This window comes from Rhinoderma darwinii, chromosome 1 (genome assembly GCF_050947455.1).
Source record: "Rhinoderma darwinii isolate aRhiDar2 chromosome 1, aRhiDar2.hap1, whole genome shotgun sequence".
NCBI classification, from domain to species: Eukaryota; Metazoa; Chordata; class Amphibia; order Anura; family Rhinodermatidae; genus Rhinoderma; species Rhinoderma darwinii.
Genome location: NC_134687.1, coordinates 237682464 through 237706460, shown reverse-complemented (window position 1 = coordinate 237706460; position 23997 = coordinate 237682464). Strand labels below are relative to the sequence as shown.

The window sequence follows — 23997 nt, the reverse complement described above, 5'->3', positions numbered from 1 at the left end:
ATAGGGGAGTCTAGCTTTGCTATGTTGCACTTTAAGCCTATGAGCTAAGAGCTTACCCGCTTTGTTATTTTGGGAATAAAATGTGGCTTTGGTTTTTTTAATGCTTTCTTGTAGTCGAGTATCAGATGGCCTTTCAAGCGGTTCCTCAAAGTAGTTAGAGCTAAGGATTGGGTTTGGGTGGGTTTAGTTTTATTTAGAGCTTCTAGAGTTTGAATCTCTGCGAGTGTCTCAGATATTTTTTTTTCCCTCTGTTTTCTATCTCTGTGACTTATTCTAATCAGAACCCCCCTCAGAACTGCCTTATGTGCATTCCACATGATATATGGATCCTCTACTGATGACGCATTGAAATGGAAATATTCGTTCAATTCCCTCGCAATCACTTTCTTATAAATGGAGGGCCCCAAGATGTAAGTGTTGTTTCTCCAAAGCCTATTAGTGTCTCCATTGAATTGCTCTTCAATAGTGAGAGTAATAGCCCCATGATCCGACCATTTAATAAGTTCAATTGTGGACGTTTTAGCTTGAAATAGAAGGTGTCTGTCTAACAGAAACATGTCAATGCGGGAATACGAGCGGTGTACATCAGAAAAGAAAGTGTAGTCTCTCTCTGACCCATGTTGGGCTCTCCAGACATCATACCACTCCTCCTTATGAATGAAAGCGGAGAGGGTAGCAGAACGTGACCTGTTCACGTTAGTGGTATCTAATTGGTCATCTACAATATTATTAAAATCCCCGCTGAGTAATAGTTTCCCCTGTTTTACCTTGGCTAAGATCTTAGAAATTTTATGGAGGAATCTCCCTGATCCAGAATTCGGGGCATATAGATTTACTATTGTGTACTTAACATTATTCAGAGAGCAGACTAGGATCAGAAACCTTCCATTGGTGTCAACCGTTTCGGAGATCCTTTGAAACGCTATGGAGTTACAAATAGCAATCATCACCCCCCTTCTCTTACGGGTGTCGTGGGCTTGGTAGATATTGGGAAATAGGCGGTGTTTTAATCTATGGGCGTCCTTCCCAATAATATGCGTTTCCTGGGCGCAAAGCACATCAGAGTGCAGGGCCAGCGCTTCTTTCCAAAGGAAAGCGCGTTTTTGCGGACAATTCAGTCCTTTTACATTTAGTGAGGTAAAGTGTAATACCATAATGACTTAAATATGAAAGCAATACACCATTTACACAATATGTGAGCATATAACCTGGGAGCAAACAGCAAAATAAGGAACAAAAGAACAAAAACATATCAAACAGTAGACAAGCAGTTACAGTAAAGAAATTGCACATGTGTGAATTATCCAACACCATTGTGTTGGTTTACCAGTGGGGTGAAAGTCCGGTCTGAAGCCGACTTAAATCTGAACGTGTCCGATGGAGCACATCGAAACGCATAGCCTTCAGGGTCTTGTTTTTTTCCTGGAGGGTGCCATCATCCATTCCTTCTGTAAATGTTGGGGCGGTGTGTCATCTTGGGTTTGTATATCCACTCGTATACTCCATTGACTCAGCAATTGCTTCCCTTCCTCCACTGACTTTATAACATGAGTGATGCCTTCTCTATTGATAAGGATTTTTACCGGGAAGCCCCATCTGTATAGTATCTTCGCATTCCTCAACGCCAGCGTTATCGGAGTAAGCAGTCTGCGCTGCCTTAGTGTAACTGCTGAGAGGTCGGTAAATAATTTCACAGTGCGGAATGGGTCTGGTAACACTTTGCATCGACGTGCCCCCTCCATCAGTTGTTCCTTGATGTGAAAGAAGCGGAGTCTAGCAATAACATCTCTCGGGATATTCTCTGCTAGGTGTTTTGGCTTCGGGAGCCTATGGGCTCTGTCGATAGTTAAATCAGTGGAAGTGCAAGATAGAATGGAGGGACTTGATAAGATCTTTGAGATATTGTGATAAGTCCCCTTGCGTAACAGACTCAGGGATCCCCCTAAATTTCACATTGTTGCGACGGGATCTGTCTTCAATATCGGCCATTTTCGCTTTGAGTTCCTCAAAATCAGCCAACGCATTATGTGCGTCAATGACGCGGTTATGTGAAGAGGCATAATCCCCCATCTTTGTCTCAATATGTTGTACCCGATCTTCCAGATCACGAACGGAGGTCTGCAGCGGTAGTAATAGCTGAGTAAAGCCTGAGTGTATGGAGTTTCTGAGAATAAGAAGCATTTCTTTTAGTGTGTGAGCTGATGCAGGGGAGTCAGAGGTGTGTACAGTATCAAACAAGTCAGTGCCCTCGTTATGCAAGTCAGGCATTTGGTCTGAGGGATGAACCTCACTCACCCTTGTAACAGCGGTTACCATCTCCCGCAAGGTCTGGGTGGTAGGACTGCCAGAGGGAGATCTCGGCGCTGTTCTCATGCGGTCTGGGGAGGATTCCGCCATCTTGGTCTCCTCATCTCTGATTCGCGCCTTTTCACTCCGTCCCGTTGGTGCGTTCTGGGGACTCTTTGCACTACATGAGGCATCGGTTTCAGAATATATCTGTGCCGCATCTGGTTCCGGCGGGTTCTCCACAGATTCCTCTCTAGTCCCATGTGAGCGGGGTTCAGAACGCGCCTCTCCGCCATCTCTGCTGCGGTCCCATTCAAAATAGGATTCCAGGCTGACTCCCGTCGCCTTCAACGATTTTTTTCCCCTCACCATGGTGTAAGGTAAGTGGGTTAGGTGTTTTGACCCGATGATGGAAAAGTTTAGGGCTGTATGTCGCTTATTCGTCGCTATGTGCCGGAGCTCGGTGATTATGCTGCCATCTCCGCCGGCTGCCAAGCCACGCCCCGCACTTACTGTTTTTATCGCTGGTCATGGCTCAAACTTTAAAATGTGTATCATGGAATGTGCGTGGTTTGGGCACCTCCCATAAGCGTGCATCTGTATTCTCTCATCTGAGACACTCCAGTCCCCATGTCATTGGTCTGCAGGAGACCCACCTCACCTCTGACAAATCAGAATATCAAAAAAAAAAAAAACCTGGATTCAATGGTCCTGCCACTCATACCATACCTCTTACTCCAGAGGGGTATCTGTCCTTATTCATAGATCCTTAAGATGGAATCCCATTCAAACCCGTAGAGACCCCGAGGGACGATTTGTTTTTGTATATGCGGAAATAGATACCAGGCCCTATGTACTTCTATGTCTTTATAATCCCCCGCAAGCTAACCTATATGTAATCCAGGCAGCTATTACCTTTGCGCATCAATTTCCGACCTCCTTTATAGTGTGTATGGGTGATTTCAATCAGGTTATGCACTCATCTCTAGATCGATTTGGGGCCTCCATATCCCCGTCTACCTCAGCTCCTACTCCTTTATGTCGACTGATGGATAGTGTGGGGTGGATAGACCTTTGGAGAACTCACCACCAGGGCGAGGTGGAATACACCTGTCACTCGACAGGGTGACACACACTGTCCAGGATAGATTACTGTTTTGGGTCCCCAAATGTTTCTATTTATGTCTCTCAGATTACACATGACCTTAGAGGTGTATCTGACCATAGCCCAATATTGCTCCAATTGACATTTCCAGGCAGGGGTGTGTTGACCAACTGGAAATTTCATCCCTTTTGGCTGAAGTTAATTGGTTCGTCTGATCGTATTCCAGATCAGATTGTTCAATTTTTACAAATCAATGACTCGTCCATATCACACAACTTACGCTGAGACTCGTTCAAGGCATACCTCAGGGGTTGTTTGAGATCATCCGTGTCATATGTTAAGAAAACCTCGGCACGGGTGGAGAGGGAGTTGGAGGAACAGGTTTCAGCAGCAGAGGCACAGTATGTCGCAGACCCCACTGATATCCACAGAACGGTCTGGTTAAGCTTGACTCAATTATACAAACGGCAGATTCATCTTAAGTCCAAACGCAAACTATTTTTCACCAGACAATATTATTTTGAAATGGGGAACCAATCTAGTCAATTATTGGCCCATCTTATAAAACAAGCTAATGATACTAGCTCGGTGTTGGGGATTAGAGACTCTGATGGAACAGTCATCACTGAAGCTGGGCGTATTACATCTAGATTTAGGGAATACTATACTGAATTATACAACTCCTCCACCTCTCACTCTATGACTGATAGTTTAGAATATTTAAGTGATCTCACATTCCCCACTCTATCGCCTGACCAGCAGTCTATGTTAGATGCCCCCTTTACACTAGAGGAATTACAAGAAGCTATCCGTGATATGGCTCTTAATAAATCCCCTGGCCCGGATGGCCTCCCAATTGAAATCTACATCAAATACATAGATAACATAGCCCCACTTCTTCTAGACATTCTTAACTAGGCGGCCCACTTACACACTCTCCCTCCCACGTTTTATGATGCTACCATTATTGTTCTCCTAAAACCCGGTAAGGAGCCTCTTGATTGTGGTTCATATCGACCCATATCGTTAGTCAATGTAGACTATAAAATACTGACAAAATTATTAGCTAAAAGACTGAACGAGGTCATCCTTTCCATCATACACGCAGATCAAACTGGATTTATGCCAGGGAAATCTACCAGTATCAATATTAGGAAGGTGCAGACCATCGCACAATTAGGCAGGGCACATGATATGCAATGGGCAATTGCCTCTCTGGACACCATGAAGGCTTTTGACTCGGTAGAGTGGCCGTTTTTGTGGGCCTGTTTGGAACGGTTTGGCTTTGGTCCTCAATTTTGTCAATGGATCAGGTTAATATATAAATCCCCTAAGGCTAACGTGGTGGTTAATAATACTCCTCTCCCGTTCTCACTTTTCAGGGGTACCCGGCAGGGTTGTACCTTATCACCCGCCCTGTTTGCTATTGCCATAGAAGCACTGGCGATCCGGCTTAGAGCCTCCCCAGACCTTACTGGTATACAATGGTAGGGCAGAACTTCTGTAGTAGGCCTTTACGCAGATGACATGGTCCTTTTTTTTGGATAACCCAAACTCCTCGTTTCATGTGGCGGCAAGGTTATTAGATGAATTTTCAAAGTACTCAGGACTGAAAGTTAATTGGCAGAAGTCGGCCATTTTATATACAGCTAAACACCCAACTCCAGACCCGTCTATGTCACAATATGGCCTTGAAACCGTCTCTAGCTTTAAATATCTAGGCGTGACTATAGTTCAAGATCATGGCCAGACTCGAGATACGTCCTTAGCCCCACTACTGACTAAGGTGGGAGACAGATTTAGGACTTGCTGCACTTGTATTACCTGGCGGGGCAGCTCCGCAATATCCGAGATTGGGTGCGGGATTCACCTCTGTCTGACACAGATTATTACTTAGCCTCCATGGTGACAGGACAAAATCTGATTCCTTTTCATATATAGAAAACGTACGTAATAATCCTGTAATTCACTATTTGATCAGCAATTGGCTAATATGGTATCGCTATAAATGTGACTGTTTTCTACTGGTAATATATACTGTCACTATTGATATTGTCATGCCCTATCCAATAAAGAGAGAGCGCGCGAGAGAGAGAGAGAGCGCGCGAGAGAGAGAGAGAGCGCGCGAGAGAGAGAGAGAGCGCGCGAGAGAGAGAGAGAGCGCGCGAGAGAGAGAGAGAGCGCGAGAGAGAGAGAGAGAGAGCGCGAGAGAGAGAGAGAGCGCGCGAGAGAGAGAGAGCGCGCGAGAGAGAGAGAGCGCGCGAGAGAGAGAGAGCGCGCGAGAGAGAGAGAGCGCGCGAGAGAGAGAGAGCGCGCGAGAGAGAGAGAGCGCGAGAGAGAGAGAGCGCGAGAGAGCGCGAGAGAGCGAGAGAGAGCGCGAGAGAGAGCGAGAGAGCGAGAGCGCGAAAGAGAGCGCGAAAGAGAGCGCGAGAGAGAGAGCGCGAGAGAGAGAGCGCGAGAGAGAGAGCGCGAGAGAGAGAGCGCGAGAGAGAGAGCGCGAGAGAGAGAGCGCGAGAGAGAGAGCGCGAGAGAGAGAGCGCGAGAGAGAGAGCGCGAGAGAGAGAGCGCGAGAGAGAGAGCGCGAGAGAGAGAGCGCGAGAGAGAGAGCGCGAGAGAGAGAGCGCGAGAGAGAGAGCGCGAGAGAGAGAGCGCGAGAGAGAGAGCGCGAGAGAGAGAGCGCGAGAGAGAGAGCGCGAGAGAGAGAGCGCGAGAGAGAGAGCGCGAGAGAGAGAGCGCGAGAGAGAGAGCGCGAGAGAGAGAGCGCGAGAGAGAGAGCGCGAGAGAGAGAGCGCGAGAGAGAGAGCGCGAGAGAGAGAGCGCGAGAGAGAGAGCGCGAGAGAGAGAGCGCGAGAGAGAGAGCGCGAGAGAGAGAGCGCGAGAGAGAGAGCGCGAGAGAGAGAGCGCGAGAGAGAGAGCGCGAGAGAGAGAGCGCGAGAGAGAGAGCGCGAGAGAGAGAGCGCGAGAGAGAGAGCGCGAGAGAGAGAGCGCGAGAGAGAGAGCGCGAGGGAGCGCGAGAGGGAGCGCGAGAGGGAGCGCGAGAGGGAGCGCGAGAGGGAGCGCGAGAGGGAGCGCGAGAGGGAGCGCGAGAGAGAGCGCGAGAGAGAGCGCGAGAGAGAGAGCGCGAGAGAGAGCGCGAGAGAGAGCGCGAGAGAGAGAGCGCGAGAGAGAGCGCGAGAGAGAGCGCGAGAGAGAGCGCGAGAGAGAGAGCGCGAGAGAGAGAGCGCGAGAGAGAGAGCGCGAGAGAGAGAGCGCGAGAGAGAGAGCGCGAGAGAGAGAGCGCGAGAGAGAGAGCGCGAGAGAGAGCGCGAGAGAGAGCGCGAGAGAGAGCGCGAGAGAGAGCGAGAGAGAGAGCGAGAGAGAAAGCGAGAGAGAAAGCGAGAGAGAAAGCGAGAGAGAAAGCGAGAGAGAAAGCGAGAGAGAAAGCGAGAGAGAAAGCGAGAGAGAAAGCGAGAGAGAAAGCGAGAGAGAAAGCGAGAGAGAAAGCGAGAGAGAAAGCGAGAGAGAAAGCGAGAGAGAAAGAGAGAGAGAAAGAGAGAGAAAGCGAGAGAGAAAGCGAGAGAGAAAGAGAGAGAGAAAGAGAGAGAGAAAGAGAGAGAGAAAGCGAGAGAGAAAGCGAGAGAGAAAGCGAGAGAGAAAGCGAGAGAGAAAGAGAGAGAGAAAGAGAGAGAGAAAGAGAGAGAGAAAGAGAGAGAGAAAGAGAGAGAGAAAGAGAGAGAGAAAGAGAGAGAGAGAAAGAGAGAGAGAAAGAGAGAGAGAAAGAGAGAGAGAAAGAGAGAGAGAAAGAGAGAGAGAAAGAGAGAGAGAGAAAGAGAGAGAGAAAGAGAGAGAGAAAGAGAGAGAGAAAGAGAGAGAGAAAGAGAGAGAGAAAGAGAAAAGGAAAGAGAGAGAAAGAAAGAGAAAGACAGAAAGAAAGAGAGAGAAAGAAAGAAAGAAAGAAAGAAAGAAAGAGAAAGAAAGAGAGAGAGAGAGAGAGAAAGACACAGACGCTGCTGCCTATAAAAAGGCTATGAAGAGGGGAGGTGGGAGAAGGAGAGAAAGACACGACACACTGTCCATACAAGTCTCTGGAGAGGGGAAGGGAGCTGGAGCAAGAGAGACACGGTCTGCTAGTAAGTGTTGGATTCTCAGCTACACTGCTGTCACTGGCGTAGCTATAGGGGTCGCAGCGGTCGCAATTGCGACCGGGCCCCGAAGCCAGGGGCGCCCACGGCCCCCCGCACCACATCAATAAAAAGTTACTATAGTAACTCGGGCCGCGGGCCCCTGTTACTATAGTAACATACTTTACTTACCTTCCTGGTTCCGGATCGCAGCGGAGGTCCTGACGTCAAGCGCTGTGCGCAGCGCATGACGTCACAGCGCTATGCCGCCGCGCACAGCATCGAGACTACAGAACTCCCGCCGCGGCCGAAGAGGAAGGTAAGGTTAGCCCTGACTGGCGGGGTCTGACTCCCGGGATCCGCCAATCAGCTGTTTTGAAGGGGCCGCAGCACTCGTACGAGAGCTGCTCCCCTTCATTCCTGTCACTTCATTCCGGTCACACTGTGAATCGGTGTCGGCGATTCACAGTGTGAGCGAGTAGTGAAATGAAGGGGAAGCAGCTCTCGTACGAGTGCTGCGGCCCCTTCAAAACAGCTGATTTGCGGGTCCCGGGCGACACATCAGCTATTGATGGCCTATTCTGTGGATAGGCCATCAATGTTTAGGGACTACACAACCCCTAAGCCTACGATGTATCAGGCTTAGGGGGCCCATGAGACAGGATCACAGATTGTGTGATCCTGTCTGCTGGGCCCTGTATCTAAGCCAATCACATGGTAGGCTTAGATACATGGCCCATGCGTGATCCTGTCTGCTGGGCCCTGTATCTAAGCCTACCACACTGTAGGTTTAGATACAGGGCCCCAGCACACACTAATCTTATACTGTATAAGATTACTGTCTGCTGGACCCTGTATCTAAGCCTACCTTGTGGTAGGCTTAGATACAGGGTCCCACAGACAGTATCACACATGGGCCCTGTATCTAAGCCTTAGGGTATGTGCACAGACACTAATTACGTCCGTAATTGACGGACGTATTTCGGCCGCAAGTACCGGACCGAACACAGTGCAGGGAGCCGGGCTCCTAGCATTATAGTTATGTACGATGCTAGGAGTCCCTGGCTCGCTGTAGGACAACTGTCCCATACTGTAAACATGTTTTCAGTACGGGACAGTTGTCCTGCAGCGAGGCAGGGACTCCTAGCGTCGTACATAAGTATGATGCTAGGAGCCCGGCTCCCTGCACTGTGTTTGGTCCAGTACTTGCGGCCGAAATACGTCCGTCAATTACGGACGTAATTAGTGTGTGTGCACATACCCTACCACATGTGTTACTAATCATTTTTTGTGTGTTTTCTTACAGGTTCGGTCGTTGGACACGTCGGATTCCAGGACTACTTCGATGACAGCTTTTTTTTTTATTAATAAAATGGTTAATGAGGGCTGTGTGGGTTTTTTTTTTATTTCAATAAAATATTTTTTCTATGTCTTTGTGGTTTTTTTTTTAAACTATATTACTACCGCCTTAGTAATGGCCGCCGGCTGATTGACAGCATCCATTGCTAAGGCGGGGCTTAGTGTTAGCAGGTACAGAGGCTAACACTAACCCCCATTATTACCCCGTTACCCACCACCACCAGGGGTGCTGGGAAGAGCCGGGTACCATCCAGTACTTGACCATCTGTAGTGATGGTTGGCCACTGGGGTGGCCGCAGGCTGGTATTATCAGGAGGGGAAAGGTCAAAAACAGTGGCCCTTCCCATTCTGGTAATGCTGCCTGCTGCTGCTTTATTGTATCTGGCTGGTTATGAAAATGGGGGGGACCCCACGTCATTTAAAAAAAAATAAAATAAAAAATAATTGGAAAGAACGATGTCGGGTCCCCCCCAATTTTCATAACCAGCCAGATACAACACAGCAGCAGCAGGCAGTATTACAAGGGTGGGAGGGCCACTGTTTTTGGCCTTCCCCAGCCTAATACTACCAGCCTGCGGCCACCCCGGTGCCTGCCCGTCACTACAGATGGTCGGGTACTGGTTTGTACCCGGCTCTTCCCAGTACCCCTGGTGGCGGTGGGTACCGGGGTGATAATGGGGTTTAGTGTTGGCCTCTGCACCGGCTAACATTAAGCCTCGCCTTAGTAATGGAGGTTGTCAATCAGCCAGCGGCCATTACTAAGGCGGTAGTAATAAAGTTTAAAAAGATACAAGCACATAGAAAAAATATTTTATTGAAATAAAAAAACACAACCCTCATTAACCATTTTATTGAGAATAAAAAAAACGCCGTCATTGAAGTCCTCAAATCCGAAGTCCAACAACCGAACCTGTAAAAAAAACACAAACACACAAAAATAATCAGTAACACATAAAGAAGCAAAATTATTATTCTTGCCTATCCTGGGTCCAGCGCTGGAGACGCAATGTCAGCGAGCTGGGCCCTGTATCTAATCCTATCATGTGTGATACAGTCTGCTGAGCTGTGTATCTAATCCTATCATGTGTGATACTGTCTGCTGAGCCACTGTATCTAATCCTATCATGTGTGATACTGTCTGCTGAGCCACTGTATCTAATCCTATCATGTGTGATACTGCCTTCTGAGCCACTGTATCTAATCCTATCATGTGTGGTACTGTCTGCTGAGCCACTGTATCTAATCCTATCATGTGTGATACTGTCTGCTGGGCCACTGTATCTAATCCTATCATGTGTGATACTGTCTGCTGAGCTGTGTATCTAATCCTATCATGTGTGATACTGCCTTCTGAGCCACTGTATCTAATCCTATCATGTGCGATACTGTCTGCTCAGCCACTGTATCTAATCCTATCCATAGTTTATAGGGTCGTAGTGCTATAGATATGCTATGCTGTCTCATATACACACTTTTTTTGGGGGCGGACACATATGTATTGGGGCTATTTCCCGGACATTTTAAGCCCTGAGGGTATGTTCACACGGCAGCGTCCGTTACGGCTGAAATTACTGTGCTGTTTTCAGGAGAAAACAGCACCGTAATTTCAGCCGTAATGGCATGTGGAGGCGTCTTTTGCTGCGTCCATTACGGAAGTAACTGAAGCTGGTTTTCCATGGAGTCCATGGAAAACGGCTCCATTTACGTCTGGAGAAGTGACAGGCACTTTTTTACGCGCCGCCTTTTGACAGCGACGCGTAAACAAAAATGACCGTCGGCACAGAACATCGTAAGACCCATTCAAATGAATGGGCAGATGTTTGCCGACGCTTTTGAGCCGCATTTTCGGACGTAATTCAATGCTAAAACGCCCTAATTACATCCGTAAATAGTGTGTGTGAACCCAGCCTTAGTGACGCCCCCGGCTGCTAGTGCTGCATTGTTGGGTCACTTAGGAGACCCAGCGATGCAGCTGAAAGTGGACCGTCGGCCATGAGAAGTTTGCGGGGGGGGGGTGCCCAGTAAGAATTTTTGCATCGGGGCCCATGAGCCTCTAGCTACGCCCCTGACTGCTGTATAATGTCCTCCATGTTACTGCTGATCGATAAGTGGCCTCTTCCCATGTACAATAGAATAACACATAGTGAGGAAGCAGCAATCAAAAAGAAAAAGGTGGATTTATTCACCAAGTTTTCACAGCAACGTTTTACCCGCTCAATGAAGGCATTTTCAAGCTTGATATATATATTTTAGGGCTGGGCAATTAATCGAAAAAGATGAAACCGAAATCCAGCGCAGATCACAGACGTCATCTTGCGCACTTTTTTTTTCCCAGTTTTCAACTGCACCTGCATCCTCAGGACGCAGATGCAGTTGAATCCAACGGCACAGGAGGGGGCCGTGAGGCCCCTACTCCACCATTCACTACATATAGCCGGCCGCTCACGGCTCGGTGCAGACAGTCACCGTGAGCGGCTCGTCATAGACAGGAGCGAGGCAGTGACGTCATCGTGCCTGTCTGCATCGAGCCACACAGACCGGAAGAGCAGAGGGATCTCCTCTACTTCTCATTGGAACGGGGTTAGGGGAGTATGTATTTTATTATGTAATATTGGGGCTGTGTGTAGACAGCTTTATAGAGACAGCATTAACCCCTTAAGGACGCAGCCTTGTTTTGGCCTCAGAGCCCATTTTTCAAATCTGACATATTTCACTTTATGTGGTAATAACATCGGAATGCTTAAACCTATCCAAGCGATTCTGAGATGGTTTTCTCGTGACACATTGGGCTTCATGTTCGTGGTAAAATTTGATCGATATATTCAGTGTTTATTGGTGAAAAATTGCAAGATTTAGAAAAAATAGCATTTTTCAGAAATTAAATGCATCTGCTTGTAAAACAGACGTTATACCACCCAAAATAGTTACTAGTTCACATTTCCCATATGTCTACTTTAGATTGGCATCGTTTTTTGAACATTCTTTTATTTTTCTTGGACGTTACAAGTCTTAGAACATAAACAGCTATTTCTCATATTTTTAAGAAAATTTCAAAAGTCTTTATTTTAAGGTACCTCTTCAGTTCTGAAGTGGCTTTGAGGGGCCTATGTATTAGACACCCCCATAAAACACCCCATTTTAAAAACTAAACCCCTCAAAGTATTCAAAACAGCATTTAGAAAGTTGTTTTTTTTAACCCTTCAGGCATTTCACAGGAATTAAAGCAAAGTGGAGGTGAAATTTGCAAATTTCATTTTTCTTGCCGAATTTCAATTTTATTCAATTTTTTTTCTGTGACACAGAAGGTTTTACCAGAGAAATACTACTAAATATGCATTGTCCAGATTCTGTCGTTTTTAGAAATGTCCCACATGTGGCTCTACTGCGCTCGTGGAATAAAACACAAGCCCTAGAAGCAAAGAAGCACCTAGTGCATTTTGAGGCCTCTTTTTTATTAGAATATATTTTAGGCAGCATGCCAGGTATGAAGAGGTGTTGAGATGCCAAAACAGTAGGAATCCCCCAATAGTGACCCCATTTTGGAAACTGCACCCCTCAATGAATTAATTTATGGCTGTTACCATTTTGACAGCACAGTTTTTTCACAGAACCTATTTGAATTGGGCTGTGAAATTTAAAAAATGTAATTTTTTCCAATAAGATGTCATTTGTGATCAAAATTTCTTATTTTAACAGGGAACAAAATACCCCATTTTGTTGCCCAATTTGTCCTTATACCCCATTTGTCCAATACCCCATTTGTGGGGATAAACTGCCGTTTGGGCCCATGGGAGGGCTTAGAAGGAAAGGAGCGCTATGTGTTTGTTGGAGTCCAGATTTTGCTGGATTGGTTTTCGGGTGCCATGTCGCATTTGCAGAGCCCCAGAGGTATCAAAGCAATGGTAACCCACCAGAAGTCACCCCATTTTGGAAACTACACCCCTCAAGGAATTCATTTATGAGTAATGTGACCATTTAGACCCCATAGTTTCTTCACAGAACTTATTTGAATTGGGCTGGGAATTAAAAAAAAAATATCTTTTTTCCAATAATATGTCGTTTTAGCTCAAAAATTATTATTTTCTTTTTATTATACCCCAGTGATAAACTGCCGTTTGGGCCCATGGGAGGGCTCAGAACGAAAGGACCACCATTTGGCCTACTGGGGATTTTCTGGTGCGAAGTCATGTATGCAGAAGGCCCTGAGGTACCAGTAAAGTTGAAACCCGCAAGAAGTGACCCCATTTTAAAAACTACACCCTTAAGGCATTCATCTAGAGGTGTAGTGAACATTTTGATCGGAGACATACACCCCATAAACTGTAATGTGGGTTCTCCTGGGTATGGCAATACCCTACATGTGGCTGTTATCAGCTGCCTGGGCACACAGCAGGGCCCAGAAGGGAAAGACGAGGGGGGATAAGCTGTGCGGAGTACATCAGGGTAAGTAAAATTGGGGTAAATGATAAACCAAGGGATGTATGATAAATTTTAAAACACTCTTTCATACCTGCTCTGGTTTTTCGGGACACGTGTCACATTGATATATTGTGTCCTCCCTTATCCCCCTCTTATAGCAGACTTTGCACCTCTTTTGACTTTTTCCCTTCTTGTCAGTTTGGGGAACTTCTCCTGGAAAGTGTTGCCCTGGTACGATGTGCGTGGCCCCGCTTCCAGAAGTACTGGGTGCCCCCCCTTCTTGGTCCCTAAAGATTAGGTTCTTGATAATCACCTCTTGAAATTCCAGGAAAGTTCCCCTCTGGCCTGTACATCGACGTAGCACGTACACATTGTACAAAGCCATCGGTATGAGGTGCCCGGGCAGCTTCTTATACCACACCACATGGCACTGTAGGGCCTCAGGACTTGATCTGACAAGTCCACCCCTCCCATGTACCTATTCTAGTCCAGGATGCAGTCTGGTTTGGGGGTCTCTGTACTGGTACCTCGTACAGGTACATGGGTACTGGTGTGGCATCTCTCTTGTACTTGACACAATATGTTGCTGCTAGATTGTGCCCTGCTCTCACCCCTTCTGAGTGTTTGCCCAAGCAGAGTCTTAGGGAGGCCTCTCATATTTCTTCTAGCAGTGCCGCATGCCGCAGGACTTCTGGAAGCGAGGCACTTGAAGAGTGGGACTCTGGTATAAAAATTATCCAGGTAGAGGTGGTAACCCTGGTCCAGCAGTGGGTGCACCAAATCCCACAGTAAGTAATCCCAGTAATAACAGTGTATTAGAGCTGTCAGATACTCACTGACAGCAAGCATAGTGGGTCCTGACTTTGTCAGGACCCACTAGGCTTCCGTCGATGGCATAGCCGGACGCCATTGTTTGGTGTCCGGTTGCCATAGTTACAATCGCCGGCCGCTATCGTGCAGCAGGCCGGCGATTGTAGCTTAACCCCTAAAAAGCCGTGATCGCTATTGAACACGGCTTTTAAGGGGTTAGTCAGCCGGGACACAGCGATCGGTCCCCGCTGTAGAAGCTGCGGCAGCTGCTGTACGAGACAGCAGCTGTCACAGCTCCTGCATGTGTCAGGAGGACGGCCAAAATGGGCGCGAACGTATTGGTTAGCGCGACGGAATATTACATCGCTGAGCGCGAAGGGGTTAAACTGCGTGGGGGTAGCTGTAGGGTATTATACTGTGTGGAGGGCAGCCATGGGGGCAGTTATGGGGTAATATACTGTACATTAAACTGTGTGGAGGGCATATACTGTGTGGAGGGCAGTTAGAGGCATTACAGTGTGGGGCAGTGTCAGGGGATATATTATATACAGTAGTATACAGCAGGCTCAGGAGATATATATGTTAATTCAATTGCATAGCATGCAAATAGGGGGCGTCGCATGCAAAAAGGGTGTGGCCTAAATAATCGTAATCAGCCCTAATATATAATTATACAGTATGTGTGACATTATAGCAGTCAGGCTCCGCCCACTAGCTCAGACACCCCTGAGAATTAGAGACCAGCGGAGGGGATAACTGCTAAATATTGCAGAACACGAGTCATATAATAGCCAGAAATTGTGTTATTCCTCATGTACACACATGACAGCTTATTCTGAAAAGTCACCCGAACGGTTTATGTAAGCTTTAATCATGCACATGAAAGTGTATCACTTCAGACAGCAGTTCTTGGATGAATATCTTCAGTCATGGATCAACTTGGTCATATGGTGAATGAGTTTTTACTCCTTTACGTAAAATCTGATTATTTCTTACCTTACTGATATCTAGCATATCTGCGTAGCTAAGAAGAGCCACAGGAATATCAATCTCTTCATACTGGCTACGGTTACCTCCTGGAGGGACCTAAAACAAATATTAGAATATAAAAATTCAGATGCATAACATTAGCAATTACTTTTTCCCAGTTTAAAGGTCCCATTCACACTTGTGTTAAAATTTTGTACTGTAGCAAATTACCTGTCTCGGTAACGAGGCAAATTAAAGGCGATGTACACCACCTTTTTTTTTTTTAAATGTCTATCGGTGTATTTTGTTCAACTTTCTAAATACTTTATTAAAAAATATTTTCAACTTTGAGATAAAGCTGTATTCTATTCTGTATACGGAGCAGCTGCATCCTGCGCTGAAACCCGTATCCGTTAGGTCAGTGGCACTGACTGGTTCAGTGTAAGCGAGATCCGCATGTCTCCGATTACAGGTGGATACTGCGTGTCAATCACATCCAAGTTATAAACTTAGATGTGACCAGTAACCGCTCTATCCCTGCGTGTCAGACAAGCAGGACCCGCTGTCACTGAACCCGTCAGTGCCGCAGAAATGACGGATACAGGTTTCAGCGCTAGACACAGCTGCTCTGTATACAAGATACAAAGCAGATGTGCCTCAAAAAGAAAAAATAATTTTTCATTCAAAAGTATTTAGAAGGTTGCACCAAACACACCGCTATTGTTTCCGGTAAAATCATGCACACCCAGACTCAGTAAAGTCGGCGGTGTCCGTTGTGCCACAGAACCATTGCGTCCGTTATTCCCTTGTTCTGCTCCTTTGATGTAGCAGAACAACGGAATGTCACAACGCAGATGTTAACATAGCCTTAGATTCTTTGTTAAATTCATAAGATTGTAACAAGAATTAATATGGAAGAAGACGGAAAACACTTCTATGGATCACAGATATGGAAGTTGGAATAAGGAAATGAGGAGGGGGATTAGCAGTGCTCAATCCGGAAACTTATTTTCTAACCTCCCAATTGCACCACCTCAGAAGTTGGGCACTTTCTTTATATACGGATTCTGTTCATAAGATTTTAGCTTATTTGCTGAGTGACAGCAATTTATTGAAAGCCCTTGAAGCACAAAAAAGAAAAAAAAAAAAAAAAGAAAGAGAAATTAATCTGGCTGCGGGATATATGAAAAAAAAATACAAAAACATTACTCTCTTCCCCTTCCCGCCACAGCCATTTTTTTTATTTTTTTATTTTAGTTATTTACTCCCCACCTTCCAAAAGCCACAACTTTTTTATTTTTTCGTCAATAGAGCTGTATGACGGCTTATTTTTTGTGGAAGGAGTTGGATTTCCTGGCACCATTTACTTTACCATAAAATGTACTAGGAAAATGAAAAAAATAAATCTTTGTGGGGTGGAACGGGAAAACCACAGCAATTCCAGCATTGTTTTTTAGGTTTTGTACTGCATTCACTGTGTAATAAAAACAACATGTTAACTGTATTCTGTGTGTCTATACGATTATGGCGATATCAAATTCATAGTTATTTCAGGTTTTACTAATTTTACAAGGAAAAAAAAAACAAAACAAAAAAAAAACCCCTAAAAAAACTTATATTATTTTTAAAAAAATAAACAAAATGAATGGGACTTGAACCAACTATCATTGGATCGCTTGCCCGATATACTGCAATTCTAATGTATTGCAGTATATTGTGCATCTGATGGTCTAGTATTAAGGAGTACAAAGATGGTAGACATAGGGGCCTTTATTACACTCCCATGCCAACCATCGGCACCTTGCGATCGTGTTGCGGGGCAGCCGATGGGCTGATGAAGGGGGCCACCTCCCTCTTCCTAACGACTTACATGCTTTTGACCCCAATATCTAAGGGGGTTAAACAAGCGGAATTCCGCTCGATACAGTGAGGTGTCGGCTGTATTAAACAGCTGACACCTGCGTTGTATTATTGATTGCTCCCAACTCCCCAATGTTATAACAGCTCATTTATAAGGTTAACTGGACGATTAGCCTTAACCCCTTAGTGACCAGCCTATTTTAGGTCCTAATGACCAAGCTATTTTATTCGTTTTGCTATAGTCGCATTCAAAGAGCTATAACTTTTTTTTTTTTCGTCTACATAGCTGTATGAGGACTTGTTTTTTGCGGGATTAGTTGTACTTTTTAATAGCACCATTTTTGGGTACATATAATTTTTTTATTAACCTTTTTGGGGGGGATTATAAAAAAAAACTGAAATTCCACCATTGTTCTATGCGTTTTTAAATTGACGCCGTTCACTGTGCGGCGTAAATAACAAGTTACCTTTATTCTATGGGTCGGTACGATTACGGCGATACCACATATGTAGAGGTTTTTTATGTTTTACGCCTTTAGCACAATTTAAACACTTTTGAACTAAAATTATTTGTTTTTGCATCGTCGCTTTCCAAGAGCCGTAATTTTTTTATTTTTCCATCAATGTAGTGATTTCTTCGACTTGTTTTTTGCGGGACGAAACTTAGTTTTGATTGGTACTGTTTTGGGGTGCATGGGACTTATTGATTAATTTTTATTATGACTTTTCTGGGGGGCAATGGAAAAAAATTGCAATTTCGCCATCGTTTTTTGCGTTTTTTTTTTACGGTGTTCACCTTGCGGTTTAAATTACATATTAACTTTATTAATGGAGTCATTACGGTCGCGGCGATACCATATATGTGTACTTTTATTTTATTTTTACACTTACTAAATAAAATCACTTTTTATGGAAAAAAATGGATTTTTTTACTGTACTTTTTATTAATAATCTTTATTTCACATTGATGACTTATTTTATTAGTCCCACTAGGGGACTTTACTGTGCGATCTTCCGATCGCTGCTATAATGCTCTGGTATACTTCGTATACCAGAGCATTATTGCCTGTCAGTGTAAATCTGACAGGCAATCTGTTAGGACGTGCCTCCGGCGCGTCCTAACAGGCATATGTCCAGGGCAGACCTGGGGGCTTTTATCAAGCCCCCGGCTGCCATGACACCCCATCGGAGACCCGCGATTGCATTCGCGGGCCGCCGATGGGTGACAGAGGGAGCGCACTCCCTTTGTAAACAAAGTTAAATGCCGCGGTCGCTATTGACAGCAGCATTTAACGGGTTAAACGGCCGCGATCGAAGTAAACTTCGATCGCAGGCATTGGAGCAGGAGCTCAGCTGTCATCAGACAGCAGAGCCCCGGCTCCAGCCTGCACGGGGGACCCGTGCAGGACTTAGGCTAGGCGAACGTGAAAAGGCGTCAGCCTAGCCTAAGGCCCCTTAGTGACCGACGTAAAAAGGCGTATTGGTGGTCACTAAGGGGTTAATAAAAGGTGTATTTATAAAGATGGTATAGTGTTAGACGAGCTCCTAAGATTTTTGTCTATCTATCCTACGCAGCTAACATATTAAAAAATGATGCATTATGTCAATTTGGGTTAAATATTACATTATAGGTATTTATTAATATTAAATATTTAAACAAACGCCAGTTCCAGAGTGCATACGAAGTCTTCTACAGCGGTGCTACGGAGCATGCACAGTAGCACACGCTAACTACAAGTTTAGAAGCAGCACTTGGAAACAGGGAGCAGGCTAAGATTTGGACAGCGATGCTACTGCAGTACTAGTACTTGTAGCAGATGCTGAAATAGTAAATTAGAATTACTCGGGAACAACCGCTGGTTCCCGGGTGCATACGGTCTTTTACAGCAATGCTACAGTGCACACGGAGTAGCGCACGCTGAAATACCAGTTTAGAATAAGCACTCGGGAACAATTGCCAGTTCCCAAGTGCAGGCGGGGATTTGGACAGCGCTACTTCTGCGCATGCGCAGTAGCAGCTACAGGACTGTAGTCACACCAAACACTCGGGAATAATTTGAAGTTCCCGAGTGCAAACGAATTAAAGCGCGTTCATGAAAACATTGGAAGTGACCACAAAGCCATACTATGGTAGGGATGTGTTTTTTACCGACCATAGCCAGAGGAATAGGTTATGGTCGGAACCAAGGGCAACCAATAACACAACAAAACTTATGACAGAGGCATGGTAATAATATATCTTTATAACTGTACATTTTAGAAAATAACATGTAATTGCACAAATGTATAACTGCCAAATGTATTTTAGTTTGTGGGAAAACCCCTTTAAATCTTACTGGAGTAAATTTGGGCCCATAGTCTTCTGAGATGTAAATCCAATATGGTAAAGTTACTACTGGTTAGATTCTATTGCATTGGGACACACCTCTTATAGAGGCTCTGTCACCACATTATAAGTGCCCTATCTCCTACATAATGTGATCGGCGCTGTAATGTAGATAACCACAGTGTTAGCAATTATAGATTTATGCTAATTAGTTTCTTAATGCCCAACTGGGCGTTTTTTAAATTTTGACCAAGTGGGCGTTGTAAAGAGAAGTGTATGACGCTAACCAATTAGTGACCAATCAGCGTCATACACTTCTCTCCATTCATGTCCATTTGTACTCAGCACGCTGTGCTGTCACATACACCCACATTAACTTTACTGAAGTGTCTTGAGAGTGACTAGACATCACCTGCAGCTAGGACGCGGTCTATTCACACTCCCGACACTTCGGTAAAGTTTTTGTGGGACTTAATCACACAAAACAGCTGTGCGGTCATTCACAGCGTGATATCGCGAGATCACGCAGTGCTGTGATTAAGTCCCACACAAACTTTACCGAAGTGTCGGGAGTGTGAATAGACATCGCGTCCTGGCTGGCGTATGTCACAGCACAGCGAAACCCCTTGAAAAAGCTGATGGCGAAACACACGTCGGGGCTCTGTGGTGGTGGTCTGGTGTTATTAGGGGCACATTATGCAGCACAGTGATTGGTATTGATCCCTAGTACTATCTATTATGTAACATCTCTCTACTTCCTAGACAGCACTGATATACAGTAATTTACTGAGTGTATAATATATTTTTTTGTCTTTGATGTAGTAACTACAGTTACTATATGTAACATTCTGCGTTCTCTGATTAATGTTGATTGTGACATGCTGCTCTGTATATTGTGGTCCCCTCACCACCACCATGTTGTTTTAAAATTGTCTGTCATTTTAGGTCTTGATGGCCATTGTCTTTTACTTTTGGTTAAATATAATAAAAATCTTTTGTATGGTACCAATGGTGTGCTATTATGTTATTTTGGTATTTACATGATAGTATCTACATATATGTTTATAGGTATTGTGTATATGTATTGATATACGTAGATCATTATATGGTTTTCTGGCCTGGATTGGTATTGAAAAGTTAAAAACCACCCAGTTGGGCATTAAGAAACTAATTAGCATAAATCTAAAATTGCTCATAACTTGCTAAAAAAAATATCGTTTTTCAAAATAAAAACCACTGTTATCTACATTCCCGCGCAGATCAGATTATGTAGGAGATAAGGCACTTATAATCTGGTGACAGAGCCTCTTTAATCATTGAATTCAGGTGTTTCATTCAGTCCCATTGCCACAGGTGTATAATATCAAGCCCCTAACCATGCAGTCGCCTTTATAAACATTAGTGAAAGAATTGGTCATCCTAAACACTTCACTGAATACCAGTGTGGTCCTGTAATAGGATAAAACCGTTGTAAGTTAGTGAAAGGTCTTCTCTTCTAGATATTCCCCGATCAACTGTAAGTGGTATTATTGCAAAGTGGAAAGGTTTAGGAACAAAGTGGCAGATTACGTAAAGTTACAGAGCGGGATCGCCGAGCGCTAAGGAGCCATGTACATAAAAGTCGCCAATGCACTGGTGACTTAATAACTGCAGAGTTCCAAACCTTCTTTGGCACTAACATCAGCACAAAAACGGTGCGGCGGGGGCTTCATGGCCGGGCAGCTGCATGCAAGCCTTACATCACCAAGCACAATGCAAAACGTCGGGTGGAGTGGTGTAAAGTATGCCCCCACTGGACTCTGGAGCAGTGGAAAGGTGTTCTGTGGAGTGAGAAATCACGTTTTTCTATTTGGCATTCTGATGGACGAGTCTGAGTTTAGCGAATGCCAGGAGAATGTTACCTGCCTGACGGCATTGTGCCAACTGTAAAGTTTGGTGGAAGGGCATAATACTATGGGGTTGGTTTTCAGAGATTGGCCTAAGCCCCTAAGTTCCAGTAAAGGGAAATCTTAATGCTTCAGCATACCAAGACATTTTGGACAATTGTATGCTTCCAACTTTGTGGGAGTAGTTTGGAGAAGGCTCTTTTCTATTCCTGCATGACTGTGCCCCAGTGCACAAACCAAGGTCCATAAAGGCATGGTTAGGGGAGTTTAATGTGGGATAACTTGACTGGCCCGCACAAAGCCCTGACCTCAACCTAAATCCAACACCATTGGGATGACCTAGAATGGAGATTGTGAGCCAGGCCCTCTAGTCCATCAGTGTCTGACCTCACAAATTTTCTTCTGGATGGATGGATGGGCAAAAATTCCAACAGAGACACTCCAAAATCTCGTAGAAAGTCTTCCCAGAAGAGTGGAAGCTGTTTTAGCTGCAATGGGGTGGACCAACTCCATATTAATGCCTATGGATTTAGAATGGTAGGAATGTGTAGGTGTCCCAATAGTTTTGTTAATGTAGTGCAGGAGTCCCCAACTGGCGGTCCAGTACATTCAATTGTAATTGTGTCCTCAGGAAGCAAATACAATTGAATACTATGGCAGAACAGTGAGCTATCAGCTCCCTGCTCTGCCATTCACTAGGCTACAGACTACAATATGCCTGCAGCCTATAAAAGACACTGGAACAGGATCCCTGCTCAGTCCGGTGCAATTAGGTCACTACATCGCACCGGCCTATGCAAGGGTCCCCTCTTGGCATCTCATGGGCTGCAGGCCTAACGTGGCTGAGGAGGCTGGCTGTGGAGCTCCATTCGTTGCGGGAACGAAGCTGGGCGAGTACATGTTTTTGTATTTATTTACGAGGCACGATCTACAATGAGGTGTGTGAGTGTGGCACTATCTACAAGGGGGAACTGTAGGGCACTATCTAAAAAGGGAGATTGTGTGGCGTTGTCTACAGGAGGCACTGTGTGGCACTATCTACACAGGTTACTGTGTGGCACTCTATAAGGGGGATTGTGGCAGATAAGCCTCGGATTTCAGATCCACAAGTTGGAATGGCCTATGGCAAGTCTGACCCGTATGGATATAGCCTTACGGTTGTTCAGCTCGAACTTTCGCGAACGGCAGACCCAGGTAAATGGATCTTCGCTAAAAATAGTTGAGTACCCTAGGTATAGTGTATCTTTAACACTGCTCTGTAGATGCAGCTTTATTTTGAAAGGAGAGCAGTAATTTCTTTCAATAATGTCATTATGAGAACAGTTAAGTGTGCACTCGCTGCAGTGTAACCACTAGTGGAGCCAGGAGTCAGCTATGATGATGTCTTATAAAGAACCACTGCAATGCATCAGTTAATTTGTGCCAAGACAGAAACAATTTGTGCCAAGACAAAATGTGTTCTAGATCCTGGGATATAGCCAGGGATTAATTTTCCAATAGGAATTGGAGGCACATGCCTTTAGTGCTCCTGATGGAAGGGTACTAACTCTTGACCAGTTTTCTAGACTGTACCCACTTTCCACAACTAAATCAAAGTTCCACTTGTGCAGTGCTGAAAATAGATCGACAATTTATCTCAGTTTATTGCAAGGAGATTTCCCTTGTGTAATAAAGAGTGTTTCTTCTATTTGGAGGGAATTATGATCTCATTCCTACAAAGTCTAATTCTTGCCTGGTTGTTGGATTGGGCAATATATGGCCCGAGTATTTCTACGTTTTAAATTCATCTGGCAATAAGAGCCTGCTATGAAAACAAATATGGACACACAAGATGGCTTCAATTTGACAATTTATGCACACTTTCAAGCACTAGAACAGAGTAAGCGGTATACAACTGAGGTCAGGAAAGTCAAACTCGACCCACCTCGATCTATGTAAGGTGTGAGCAAGTTACTCTTGTTCTCCTTCCACTTGTGCCTCCGCGGCTCACTGTGGGGTTCTTGTAAAGGCTAGTCACTACCTTTTGCCTATACTCAGCAGTCATTGGTGACTAATTTGTGGGCATAGCGTAGCACATAAAAAATATAGCGTAGCACATAAAAAAAGAAGAAGCAGTTTTTTTTTTTTTTAGCAAAAACATTTTTTGTATTTTTCTTATGATATACAGAAAAAAACACTATAGCAGTGGTGTGTATAAATAGGATAAAAATGTGTCATCCGGGGGGCGTGGCCGCAAGCGCATGGAGTAGGACGTGTGTTGTTCCAGCTCCCTAGCTCCTAGGCTATAAATCGGCTAACATCGGCTCTCACAGAGCTCATCCGTGATTTTAAATAACAGCACCGTTAACCGGACACCGTAAGGATACTTACCTTGTCAAGATGGGAAGGATTCGCAAGAAACCGGCCGCTGCAAAGATGACAGAGTTCTTCCCGGCGGCGAGGTCCCAAAATGGCGCCGGATCGCCGTCTTCAGAGAGGTCAGAGGAACATGTAGCTGACCGCAGATCTTCTGGGACTGTTAGAGGTGCAGGCCTCGCAGTCTCCTCACCCTGCTTTCCTCGATCTTCGGACCCTGCATTGCTGCATACCGGGCCTCAAGCTGGACTGTTTTCCTCCAGGCCGCTATCTTCCCCAACAGTGAGTACTGATAAATCTCCTTCAGACCATGTGCTAAACATGGCGTCTGAGATGTTACACAGCACAGGGGCTGATAAACCAGTGACTGAATCTGCACTTAAACTCATGCTGCACGATTTTCATGCTTCTATACAGCAGTCCATTCAGCATGCATTCCATGATTTACAAAAAGATTTCATGGCCCTGGGGGATAGAACCTCTCACATTGAAACTAAGTTATCAGAATACTCTGTGGCCCAT

General features: G+C 45.1%; 1 protein-coding gene across 4 annotated transcripts in view; it reads right to left on the bottom strand.

The window, feature by feature from the left end:
- The window catches only part of SPPL2B (signal peptide peptidase like 2B), a 98457-nt gene that overhangs the window by 41455 nt on the left and 33005 nt on the right, over positions 1–23997 (bottom strand). For all 4 annotated transcript variants that reach the window (XM_075862926.1, XM_075862935.1, XM_075862916.1 and 1 more), the window contains exon 4: positions 15076–15165. In XM_075862926.1, the coding sequence (XP_075719041.1) occupies positions 15076–15165 (90 nt within the window). The remainder of the gene's footprint in view (positions 1–15075; positions 15166–23997) is intronic.